The following is an 11,399-nucleotide window of genomic DNA, read 5'->3' as shown; positions in this document are numbered from 1 at the left end:
TAACAATTTGTTGGGCCTTGTTGGTTCAGAAAGGTGGTCGTTATTTTCTCCTGCATTTGTGGGAAAAGTAAAGTTCAGGGCCAAAGTAAAATTAAAATGTCAGCGTGACTGGGTACAGAGGATAGGCGATGTCTACTGGGAGGTGAGCGAGGACAGGTTTCCAGCTGCCGAGCGCATTGGCTAGACGTGCGATCCGGCGCTTGCCTCCTACCGCTTTTCCCGCGCGGTACTGCCAGCCTCTGGCCACGCTGCAGAGCCTGGGCTGCTCGGGAGGAAGTGCGCTCAGGCGACGGATGCTCGGGCCTGGAGATGCCCTACCCCGAGGAAGCCAGAGTAAAAACTCTATGTCCAAGGATGGACAGAGGGACCTGAGCGAAAAGCGGGAATGTGACCGACCCACGGAGGCCGCGCCTACTGGCGGCGATCTGTCCCGGGCGCTGCGCTGCGGTATCCTTACACTTGATCCGGGTCTTGCGGTCCGGGCCCACCCAGGTCCTGGCTTGGTGCGAGACGAAGTGGTCCCCAGCAGCGAGGGTGGCTCTTCCCATGACCGTTCGCTTTTTTGCCCCCAGAGGAGATACGGGTAAAGCGATTGTTGCCCTCCTCCAAAACTCCTGGGGAGGGAGGGTTGGAGTAGTGGTGGAAGGGATGTTCTGCTTCACCTGTGCGCCCGGATCGTGGTAGGCTCCAGAAGCCACCCAGCTCAGCCACAAGGCAGCCAGGCCCCTAAAAACAGACTTGCGTAAAACTGTACCACAAGGGTGTCTTTTTTTTTTTAATTTGCTTTAAAATAGATTGCACTGTAGTTAATTAAAAAAACACTTCAGCCACTCAGGACTTCTCACCATTCATAAACCGAACTGGAGACATGGAGCCACTACCCACTTATAAATTGGACAAAACCAAAATTCAACCCTGAAACCATTTGGCTTAAAATATTCACGTTTTAAAGACAAATATATCTTTTCTAAAATTTTACTTTAATTAATTTCTGGCTGCGTTGGGTCTTCGTTGCTCCACGTGGGCTTTTCTCTAGTTGCGGTGAGCAGGGGCTACTCTTCGTTGCAGTGCGCTGGCTGCGAGCGTGGGCTCTAGAGCGCAGGCTCAGTAGTTGTGGTGCACCGGCTTAGCTGCCCTGCGGCGTGTGGGATCTTCCTCGACCAGGGCTCAAACCCCTGTCCCTGCATTGGCAGGCGGATTCTTAACCACTGTGCCACCAGGGAAGTCCCTAAAAACAAATACATCTTTTAAGGGTGCATTTGTTCGCAGTTTTATAGCCTGTGAATCGATGTCGGACTTTTTGTTGTATTTCTACTCTATTTATAAACTCTAGTTATTCACTAGATTGGGTCTATTCACTTTCTTGGGTCTGGGCTCTCAATGCTCCCAACCTCTACCCTCCCTACCCACAAGTATGCCCCACGGGTATTCTTGTAACGTTCTTTCCCCCACCTGTCCCGACGTACAGAAAGCCTTGTCTCAATTCGTTCCTAAACTTTAAGGACAGAGAACTACAGGGCTGGGGGAGGGGTGCCTGGGAAGGCGGAAAGCGTTGCAGAAAGCAGGTCCGAGTCAGGAGAGCTCTCAGGGAAAGAAACAGAACGGCGATGCGAAATGCGTGTTTCACAACCGGAGTGTATTCTCTTTCACCTCTGAAATGAAACAAACAAACAAAATCGCAGCTGCTGTATTACTGACTGAAGAGTCAGCAAAAGCCCTCTCTGACCTCCCTGCAGTGCCTAGGATAATTCCTCTCGCAGCCAATGAGTCCTCGTTCCAAAAAGTTACTGAAACTTTAAAGGATGCCGGCCGAGGAGACTCGGGGCGGCCGGGGTCTGGGTAAGGCCGCCTGGACTCCTCGAAAGCAGCAGGTACCCGGACGAGCTGGAGGCGGGGAGCGAATAACGCGGACCTAGGGGGTTCGGATGGAGGGCGTCAAAGAGAAAGGGCGGGATCATAATCTAGAGGGGCAATAGGGACCCGCCCCAGTGAGCGGAATTAAAAGGTGTGGTAGCTGACGGCTTGTGGATTGGCTCCGAGGGGGCGCAAAGGAGGTGCCGCAGGGCAGCGGTTACAGGGTTCAGCCGCTGCCGTTTCCCCGCAGAGGGAGCTCCTCCGCGCAGAGAGGAGTTCCCAGACTCTTACATCCTGTCTGCGAAGATCCGGATTTCCTGGGGGATTCCTAGGGATAGCGCCGTTCCTCCCGCCGAGGAGCCGAGAGCAAAGAATCTTCCCCACCTCGCCACCGCGGACGCACACACTCAACTCTCCAGTGTGAGCTCGGGGCTCCCCACAAGACCTTTCCCCACTACTCAACAACTTTCTCTCTCCAAATGTAAAAGCCCCCATTTCTCTCCTCTCCTCTCCGTCCTCCCGCCCCCTCCTGCTTTAGCCTGGAAAATCCTTGCTCCTCACGGTGCGAAGTCTCAGGGCTCAAGTTCCGGGCTACGCAGTTCACCGCACCCTTTGCCCACAGGTTCGCCGCCGGGTAGCCCAGGGAAACACACCGGCAGCCCCTCGGGCCCTCGTCCCACGCACCCAATTGGCCTCCCGGCCCCGCCCCCCAACCCCTCCTCCTCCGCGGCCCGGGAGTGGCGTCAGCACGCCGGCCCCGCGTGGGGTTTAAATGCCCACTAGCTGGAGGCCTGGCGCTTCTATCTCGGAGCGCGGTGGCAGCCGGAATTGCAGGGGTGGGAAGGGAGCGTGCGAGCGGGATCCCGAGCCGCGGAGCACGCTGCCCCTCGCTCCGCCGCGGATGACTTGGGAGCTCGGGTCCAAGTGCCGCCCATGCAGCATCCCTGCCCTCCGCCGCCCGAGAGTTGATGATAAAACACTTAACCGTCTCCGCTGCGGGAAGCCATGAGCTGTCTGGATGTTATGTACCAAGTCTACGGTCCTCCCCAGCCTTACTTCGCAGCCGCCTACACCCCTTACCACCAGGTACGTGTCTCCTCTCGGCCGGGCCTCGTAGACAGGTGGCGCGCCCCGGCTTCTCCGAGCACTGCCAGTACTCAGAGGTTCCCGGTGCCTCCGCGCGGGTACTGGGCGTCCGAACAGCGGCGGGCGCCTCCCGGATGCGGGGATTGCCCGCGCTCCCACCCAGTAGGTTGAGCTAACCCCTTTAGCTTGCCCGTTTGCTCTCTCGGGAAGGCAGTTAAGTCCTGCTAATGCGTGCCCCGGGCTTCCCGGGAATAATTAGACGAGGATCGCGCGAGCTGCCTTGATTTCTTAGGGTCTGTCGGACTCCAGATTTCTTCCGAGCCCGGTGCTGGCGCGGGAAGATGCGAGCAAAGCTCACGCAGGGAAAACCAAAATTTGGTCCCAAAGGTGAGAGTAACAACAAAACAAAAGCAAAGGCCTGTCTCTGTCTTTCTGAGAATCAAAAACTCGCGTTCTCATCTCTGCAAGCTTATTTTATCAAAGGCTTTTTTTCCGTTTCAATTCTCAGGCGATCAGGCCAATTAATTACAGAACCAGCGAATTCGTTACAAAGAGAACCGCACGAAACTCACTGGCTTTATAATCTTTGCTTTGCAAAGTTCTGGGAAATATTATTGACCCGGCAGAGGCAAGCTTCATAGATAATACTTCGCCTTTCGCTAGCTGAGTCTGGCTGCCCTGCCATCAACAAACCCACTTTTGAGAAGACCACTAGCTCCGGTTCTGCAAACTCTTCAAGTTTCGTTTAATTTTTACAATATTTCTATTCTCCGGGCTATATCTGGTCGAAGTTTTTCTTTTCATTCCTCAGCTGCTGTAGTCGAAACTGAGGACAGTAGTCCAGGAAATGAATAAGATCGCACTCCAGTGGGCGGAGGGGGGGGGGATCCCCTAGGAGTCCGGACTAGGTTGGAAAGTGAGGGCCTGGACTCCTGCTTCGGGAAAATTGAAATACACCCCAGTGTCCGAGTCCATGCTTTTGCCACTTTTGCTTGCAGAATATCTATTTGATAATTTCCGGATGAATTAATGATGGAATGGGTAGATTTTGCCTTTTGTTTTTGCTTTTCTCCCTCCTCCTCTCCTTTTTAAAACTTCCCAACCAGAAGTTTGTTTAGTCTCAATGTTAATTTTAGGAATCACCAGAGTCTCTCATTGTAAGCCAAGTGGGAATGTGGTAGAAATGGTGATATTTCTAAACAACTCCAGTCTTCTGGCTTCGGTGTCTAAGATGAGCTCCTTCCCAGGCTGGGAGTATTACAAAGAGGAAAGGAGGGTTGGTTTTCTGTCTGTTTGGTCCTTTCTCCACCCTGACCCTGGACCAATCTATTGCACCAAGATCTCTGTTTATTTTTGTATAATCAGGGTCTCCCTTGAAGGGCATCCCTGCCTGCATACTGCTTTAACACTGTATTCAGTCCATTGCTCGTTTCTAAGAAAATGTTTTCAGCGGCCACACTTGGTTTTGTAAATCACTATCAGACAGTCATGATTTACCCAACCTTACAGCCAAGATCATCCTCTGCTCCTTTTTATTACTTTTTTCCTCAATATACACAGATGGTGAGGGTAGAAATTCTCATAGCCCATTGGTTTTTCCTTACTCAAAAGAAGATCTCTTTAAAAGCTGAGACTTTCTAATGGCCAGTTTATGAATGACCAAATATCAACTTGCATTTATTAAAATGATCCATGTCACGATGTTATTCCATGTTTTTATCCTGCAGCAGTTCTTCCTTTACATACTTGTGTGGAGTGGATTTTGTTATTTTCATGTTCTATCATGAGGATGCTTAATCCTGCATCTTGTACGTCTGCCCTGAATTCTCAGGCAGGGAGCAGTCAGGCCCTAACTGGACTTGGGTGCCCTTTACCCTTGAAGCCTGATTTTAAAACTGTATCTGCCTTGAGCCGGGCTCTGCGGTCAAACTGCTTAGGTGTCTTCCAGGACCTTCACCCTGACGCCTTCAGAGAGTTCTCCCTGTGGCCTGGCAGCAGTTCCAGGGAGACAGAGGCTCCAAGAAGGGCAGTCGGCCTCTCAGGAACGCCACCTTTGTTGAGCTGCAGGTTGGGAGGCCTGTTGACTGCAGCCCACGTTACTGAGCACCTGGCATAGGCACCGATGTCAGTTGCTCCTGGATACCTTCGGGATCCGGATGAGGGAGTGCAGTCTGAACACAATTTGCTCGCTCTTTTGAAATTGACTTCTCTATTCTTTCTCCTTTGAGCAGAAACTAGCCTATTACTCCAAAATGCAGGAAGCCCAGGAGTGCAACGCCAGCCCCAGCAACAGCAGCGGCAGTGGCAGCTCCTTCTCCAGCCAAACTCCGGCTAGTATAAAAGAAGAAGAAGGCAGCCCGGAGAAAGAGCGCCCACCAGAGGCGGAGTACATCAACTCCCGCTGCGTCCTTTTCACCTATTTCCAGGGAGACATCAGCTCTGTGGTGGACGAGCACTTCAGCCGGGCCCTGAGCCAGCCTAGCAGCTATTCCCCAAGCTGTACAAGCAGCAAAGCCCCGCGGAGCTCTGGGCCCTGGCGGGGTAAGTATAGGGCCCCAACTGGCAAGGGAGGATAGAGAGCCCTCACAGCCTGGGGTCCACCTACAGGGGTTCAAAGAGATGCAGCTGAAAGAATGCTAGGTGTTAGAGAAGAGGTGAGGAGGGCCATTGGGGGAGGATAAGGAAATCGAAGGAGGAGTAGGCACAGGCCTAAGATCTCTCCTTGAAGAGGCAGAGCAGAGCAGTGACCTAGAAAAAAACAATAGCCTTGGAATTGGGAGGCCTACGTTTGAGTGTTGGCTCCACCACTTCCTAGCAATATGACCTTGGGCAAGTCTCTTAACCTCTTGGAGGTCACTCTATTTACTGGTCTCTAAAATTAGAATAATACTTGCCCACTTAACTATCCCTGGAGGTGGCTGTAAGGCAAACAGAAAATGTATGTAAATGTGCTGTGGAAATGTGAGGTTTCCAACAGCCTCCCGAGGCAGGTGGGGGGGGGGGGAAGGGGGGAGGGGGATCTTCACGAACAACAGCTTACAGGGCCCTTACCCCATTTCTGAAAAATCTTTCCAGAGAAAAAAGTCCTAGAATGCAATGCAAGCAAAACCTGCTGAAGAATGTCTCCTAAAACCTACTTATGCCTTTTGCCAGATTTTGATTACTTGGGAAATCTTGAAGCAGAGAATGTCTTTCAATAAGCGAGTAAAATAATAAAGAAATAAGAATTTAAGGGTAGCCAAAACATCTCTAAGGAATTTTCCCAAACACATCCCTTCTTTATTTATTTACCCTTCTCACCAAACACTGCTTTACCTAGCCTGGGACAGTGATTTCTTGGATGAGTCAACGAACTCTCCCTTCTATTCTGAAATCTTGACCTCCCCTTATTACCAAAACAAGGGTGGAAGTAACTATTTGGTAACTTTGGTAACTTTCTCACTAACCTTAGCTTTTGATGTGTACCAAGCTGAGAAATGAGGACTTTGTTGTAACAAAGGAAAACAAATATTTCATTTTGGGGGAAATGACAACTGTCGCCCTTCCTTTTTTTTCTTAAGAGTGTGACAGTTTGTACAAGCCTTGCCTACACAAGATCCAAAAACGTTAGTTTTAAATACAAAACATTCTTTTTATTCTCCAGTTGCCTAAATACTTTTAACAGGAAGACTGTTCACTACTTAGAATGCATTTTCAAAGCATTTTAAATTATCTATTATGAAATGCAGATGCCTTCTCCAGGGTTCTTTTAATTAAATGTCTTTCTTTCCTTTCCTCCCAACTAAAGGCAACAAATTTGATCTAAATGCTGTTCTCTTAAAATGCTTCCAGACACTAGGGGTCAACAATGATACAGACAATAATAATTATTATTGTTGTTATTATTATTATTCCTGGCATCCACATTTTGATGCGAAGAATTTGTTAATTAAAACTGAAAAGACCTGTCCCTTCGTGTCCCCCTCTGCAAATAATACAGCTGCCCTTTTAATAGGTCAAGTTTACTCTTTGCAAAAAAAAATTTTTGAAATAAAGTTTCTAGAAAGGAGGCTAATGATAGCAAGACTCTGAAATATGTCGATGGACTTCCAGTCTATCAGAGGCCTTGGAGGGGCACATTTTCTGGAGCAAGGGAGGCTGAAACGCGAGAGCGGGTAGTGAGATCGCTAGGCGGCCGACCAAGAGCGGGAAGAGGTACCTTTAGCTTGAGGAGAGGCTGCGGGCCGGGAAGGCGAGGCCGCTTCTGGTCCGAGGCCGTCCAGCCCGGAGTCCGAGGGAAGCTCCTGCGCCCTGAAACTGGGGCTGGGGAAGGAAGTCTCCCCGCTCTTCCTCTCCCCGCCAGTCTCCGGGTTCCCGCAGCCTGGGACGCGCCTGCAAAATCCGAGGAAGCGGCGCTCCTCCCCAAGGGGTTCCCCCGTGCGGCACCCGGACCTCGCGTTCCCGGGCCGCAGCCCCGCGAGAGAGGCGCCGCGCGTGCGCCCCGCACGGCGCCTTTCCCGCCCTTTGCCCGCCCCGGCCGTTCAGTTCTGCGGCGGCGGAGCGGCATCGGCAACCGTGCTTCTGGCGGTGATGCGTTCCTTCTCCGTCTCCTCCCCTCCGCCTCGCCGACCCAAAGACGGCTCCTTCCCGATGAGCCAGCGCAGCTTCCCCGCCTCCTTCTGGAACAGCGCTTACCAGACGCCGGTGCCCGCGCCGCTGGGCAGCCCTCTGGCCGCCGCTCACTCGGAGCTGCCCTTCGCCGCTGCCGACCCCTACTCGCCGGCCGCGCTGCACGGCCACCTGCACCAGGGCGCGGCAGAGCCCTGGCACCACGCGCATCCCCACCACGCGCATCCGCACCACCCCTACGCGCTGGGCGGCGCCCTCGGCGCCCAGGCCGCCGCCTACCCGCGGCCCGCCGCCGTGCACGAGGTCTACGCGCCGCACTTCGACCCGCGCTACGGGCCGCTGCTGATGCCCGCCGCCTCGGGGCGCCCGGCCCGCCTCGCTCCCGCGTCGGCCCCCGCGCCAGGCAGCCCGCCCTGTGAGCTCTCGGCCAAGGGCGAGCCGGCCGGCGCCACGTGGGCCGCGCCCGGGGGACCTTTCGCGAGCCCCACGGGGGACGTGGCCGGGGGTCTGGGCCTCAGCATGGACTCAGGTAAGCGGGAGAGGGAACGTGGCATCCCCGGGCCCCCCCTCCTGCCCTGTGCCCAAACCTGGGCTGAGGCCGGGACCCTACTTAGTTCTCCTTGGAGACCCCAGTGACCCTGAGGCCCGAAGGTCTGCATGGCGGGGTTGTGTTTCAGCAGACAGATGACCCTGTGTCATCGGTGTGGGCAGAATGAGAAAGTAGCTGGCTAATATTACAGAGGATTTTTTAAAAATAAAATTTGTTGGAAAGGTTCTAGCTCTGTGCTGTTCAGTACTGTAGCCACCGGCCACATGTGTCGGTTGAGCACGTGGAACGTGGCCAGGCCGAATTGGGATGTGCTGTAAGTGTATAATATACACTGGATTTCAGGATTTTGTCCCAAAAAGAATGTAAAATTCATCTCACTGATGTTTTACATTGATTACATGTTGAAATATTTTCAACACATTGCATACTGACTATATTGGGTTAAATAAAATATATTACTAAGATTAAGTCTCACCTGTTTGTTTTTTACTTTTTTTTCAATGTGGCTGCCGGAAAATTTAGAATTATGCCCATGGCTCCCATTGTGTTTCTGTTGGACAGCGCTGATCTAGAGTGCCTGCTAAGAGCGTAGTTTAAAATCCTCCACAACTTGGGGTTGGGGAGGGAGTCTTGTCACCTCTAGTGGTAGTTACAAGTCATACAAATATGACTCATGACTCTGATACCAACTTAATTGTCAAATTAAATAGGTCTCTGGAAAACATAAAACTTAACAAGAACACGATTTTAGTGATAATATTAAGTCCCTAGCTTGAAGAGTTGAATTTGAAAGGTACAGTCAAATAAGGGTTTACTTTTTTGTTTGCTTTATTTTTAGGGCAAATGAAAAAAATAGTTGTATAATAAATGCAATCATTGGCTCATAGTCTTGCCCGCTCTCCCTTCCCTCAGGTGCAAATTTGACACTTGTTTGCTTTGCTCTTACTTTCATTCATGCCCTTTAGATGAATTCTGTGACTTTCACAATGAAACAGTGGTGTTTGTCTTTCTCTTTCTTTAAATATCTTGTGCCTTCCCTCCCCCACCCCCTTCTCTCTCCCTCTCTCTCTCTCTTCTCCCTCTCTCTCTCCCTTTTATTTTCTCTCTGTTTTCAGGTTTGCAGCCTCAGGACAAAAGCAAGGATCTGTACTGGTTTTAGACAACCCACCTTCTTCCCTGTAGGTCTCTGCATAGCGCAATTGGTGACACTCAGAGCTGAAATCAAGTGGGTTTGTAACAGCTTCTGATCTTGGTTTGCAGCTCGTCGTTATTCCCTCTGTGGTGCATCCCTCCTGAGCTGATCTGCTGACCCAGGGTTTCCCCTTCCCTTTCCCTTCTGACCAGCCATGGAGGCTGGCATCTGTGCCTCTCACTTCATGGATGAGGACATGGGGGAATGCAGAGACTTCAAACTTCTCCGTGTATTGGGAAAACCAGAACACACATCGACAGAATTTTCATCTAAAAATAATTCCTTCTGCCAAAAGAGGAAATCCAAAGACTCTGAATGATGCTTAATGACTTTTGGGCAAATCACTGGAAATATCCATGGTGATCACTTAGGTGACATGATTCATAGTTTTCTCGGAAAGAGGGAAAGAAAAAGAGATGTTTTGGTGTGAATATTTTTTATGCTGATGTGAATTATTTCATTAAGTAGTGTGATCATAGCACTGCAATGTCAATAGCCTCAGACTGAAATGTATTTGTATTTGCATCAAAGACTGTGGTAGAGAAGTCAAAAGAAGCCAATTCCTTCTTCCTCACCTGTAGCCTCCAGCTCCTTTCCTGCCCACTCCCTCCCTACAACACCCACTCCAGACACAAAGACACTCTTCTTCGGACTGTGAACGTGGAAGCCTCAGCCTGAATGTGAGCGGCAAGTGGCGAATCTGGAGCCACCTGCCCGAGTCTTACTGAAATGCAGCTGTTGTAGGACAACTGTTTAAAACTCCAGAAATACATCGACCAAAGGGGGCACTTCCCAGTGTTTGGCACAGCAATTGCAGTTGCACTGGATATGTTTTATACGTGTGTGTGTGTGTATATATCATATTTTTTACAAAGAACATTTTATGATGAAAGAAGAAGCTCTCTCTGCCTTCTCTCCCACGAATTCTGTCCCTCCCTCTATCCTTCTTTGGGTGAAAAAAAGTAAGCATCAAGAGGCCCCAGTTGTCTCCAAGAAGAAGAACTAGGAGTCACCACAAGGGGAAGAGATGCCCATGGAGTCTCTGGTACCTCGAATATTTTTCTCAGTCTCTGTGGTCATGATTTGGTAACTTTAGTGTTGGGACGGGGAAGGGGTACACATGTGGGCAAAACTGAAGGGGATGAGGAAGAAGAAACAGACATTAAAGATGTTTGTTTACCACTAGGTCGCTGTGTTATTTCTTAAAAGGAAAACAAATACCTTAGTTTTTCTCTAATAGCATAAAATAATTTATAGTAGTATGATCTGATGTCAGGAAGTAAAATTACTTCGTATATATATTTTTGGTTTTCCAAAGTGATTGTCATGCTGTGAAACCTGTGAACCCCTTTCCACCTCATGTCAACCCTAGAGATGAGAAGTTGGGTATCCCCACTCTGTTTTACAGATGAGAAAATGGTAACCCATGGAAGCCCAGATTACCTGATGGCCTTCATCAAGTAAAAGCAGAGATATATAGAAAACACTACTTGTATACCATTCAGTCAGATACACACATTTTTCTCCAAAAGAGGATTATTGTTACTTCTTAAATTCTAGACTCTTCAGATAGTAGAGTCCTCAATTTAAAAATGTTTTGGAAATACTGGTTATTTTATATTTTAATCAGCTAGGCTAGGAAACCAAACCTACAGCTAGGCCAAAAAAAAGAAATTTTTGAATTAACGGTTTTATTTTCCCTTGACGCCAAAGTTATTCGTGTTCTTTCTCTAAAGAGAGAGATTTAGTGTTCTTTAAAGAGAGAGATTTAGTGTTATGCCCAAACTGCCCTTGAAAGTTGTTAAAGCATAAAATATTAATTCAAATCTTGATCTTCATTATAACACAAGAGGCAAATACAGTGTATCTTGGGTAACTGTCTCAAGAGTTGGGTGCAGTTAAGGGACCTTACTCAGAACATGGCTTAGCAGAGTTACCCATCCTCTCTTTCTATCATTTTGGTACCTGTTAAGTAGACTATGATCATTACAAGAACCTATTACTGTTTTTGCTCAGATGGAAGGTACTATATGATTATATTGTCCCAGATGTGATAGTAATTAGTAATAACTAATTGCATTGCATATAGCAATAACTAATGTTAATTAT

General features: G+C 49.5%; 1 protein-coding gene across 3 annotated transcripts; it reads left to right on the top strand.

The window, feature by feature from the left end:
* Positions 1 to 2,180: 2,180 nt before the first annotated feature.
* Positions 2,181 to 10,445, top strand: VGLL2 (vestigial like family member 2). 3 transcript variants are annotated; one of them, XM_068551022.1, is made up of 5 exons: positions 2,181 to 2,274; positions 2,477 to 2,940; positions 5,172 to 5,481; positions 7,556 to 8,077; positions 9,359 to 10,445. In XM_068551022.1, the coding sequence occupies exons 2-5, from the start codon at positions 2,860 to 2,862 to the stop codon at positions 9,397 to 9,399; spliced, it is 954 nt and encodes a 317-aa protein (XP_068407123.1). In that variant the 5' UTR covers positions 2,181 to 2,274; positions 2,477 to 2,859; the 3' UTR covers positions 9,400 to 10,445. The 3 variants fall into 3 exon arrangements, with proteins under 3 accessions (XP_068407123.1, XP_068407122.1, XP_068407121.1); XM_068551021.1 differs by lacking the exon at positions 9,359 to 10,445 and adding an exon at positions 3,233 to 3,327 and having other exon boundaries at positions 5,367 to 5,481; positions 7,556 to 8,531; XM_068551020.1 differs by lacking the exon at positions 9,359 to 10,445 and having other exon boundaries at positions 7,556 to 8,531.
* The last annotated feature ends 954 nt before the right edge of the window (positions 10,446 to 11,399 follow it).

Source organism: Eschrichtius robustus, chromosome 9 (assembly GCF_028021215.1).
Source record: "Eschrichtius robustus isolate mEscRob2 chromosome 9, mEscRob2.pri, whole genome shotgun sequence".
Classification (NCBI taxonomy): Eukaryota; Metazoa; Chordata; class Mammalia; order Artiodactyla; family Eschrichtiidae; genus Eschrichtius; species Eschrichtius robustus.
This window is presented reverse-complemented; position numbering and strand designations above follow the sequence as displayed.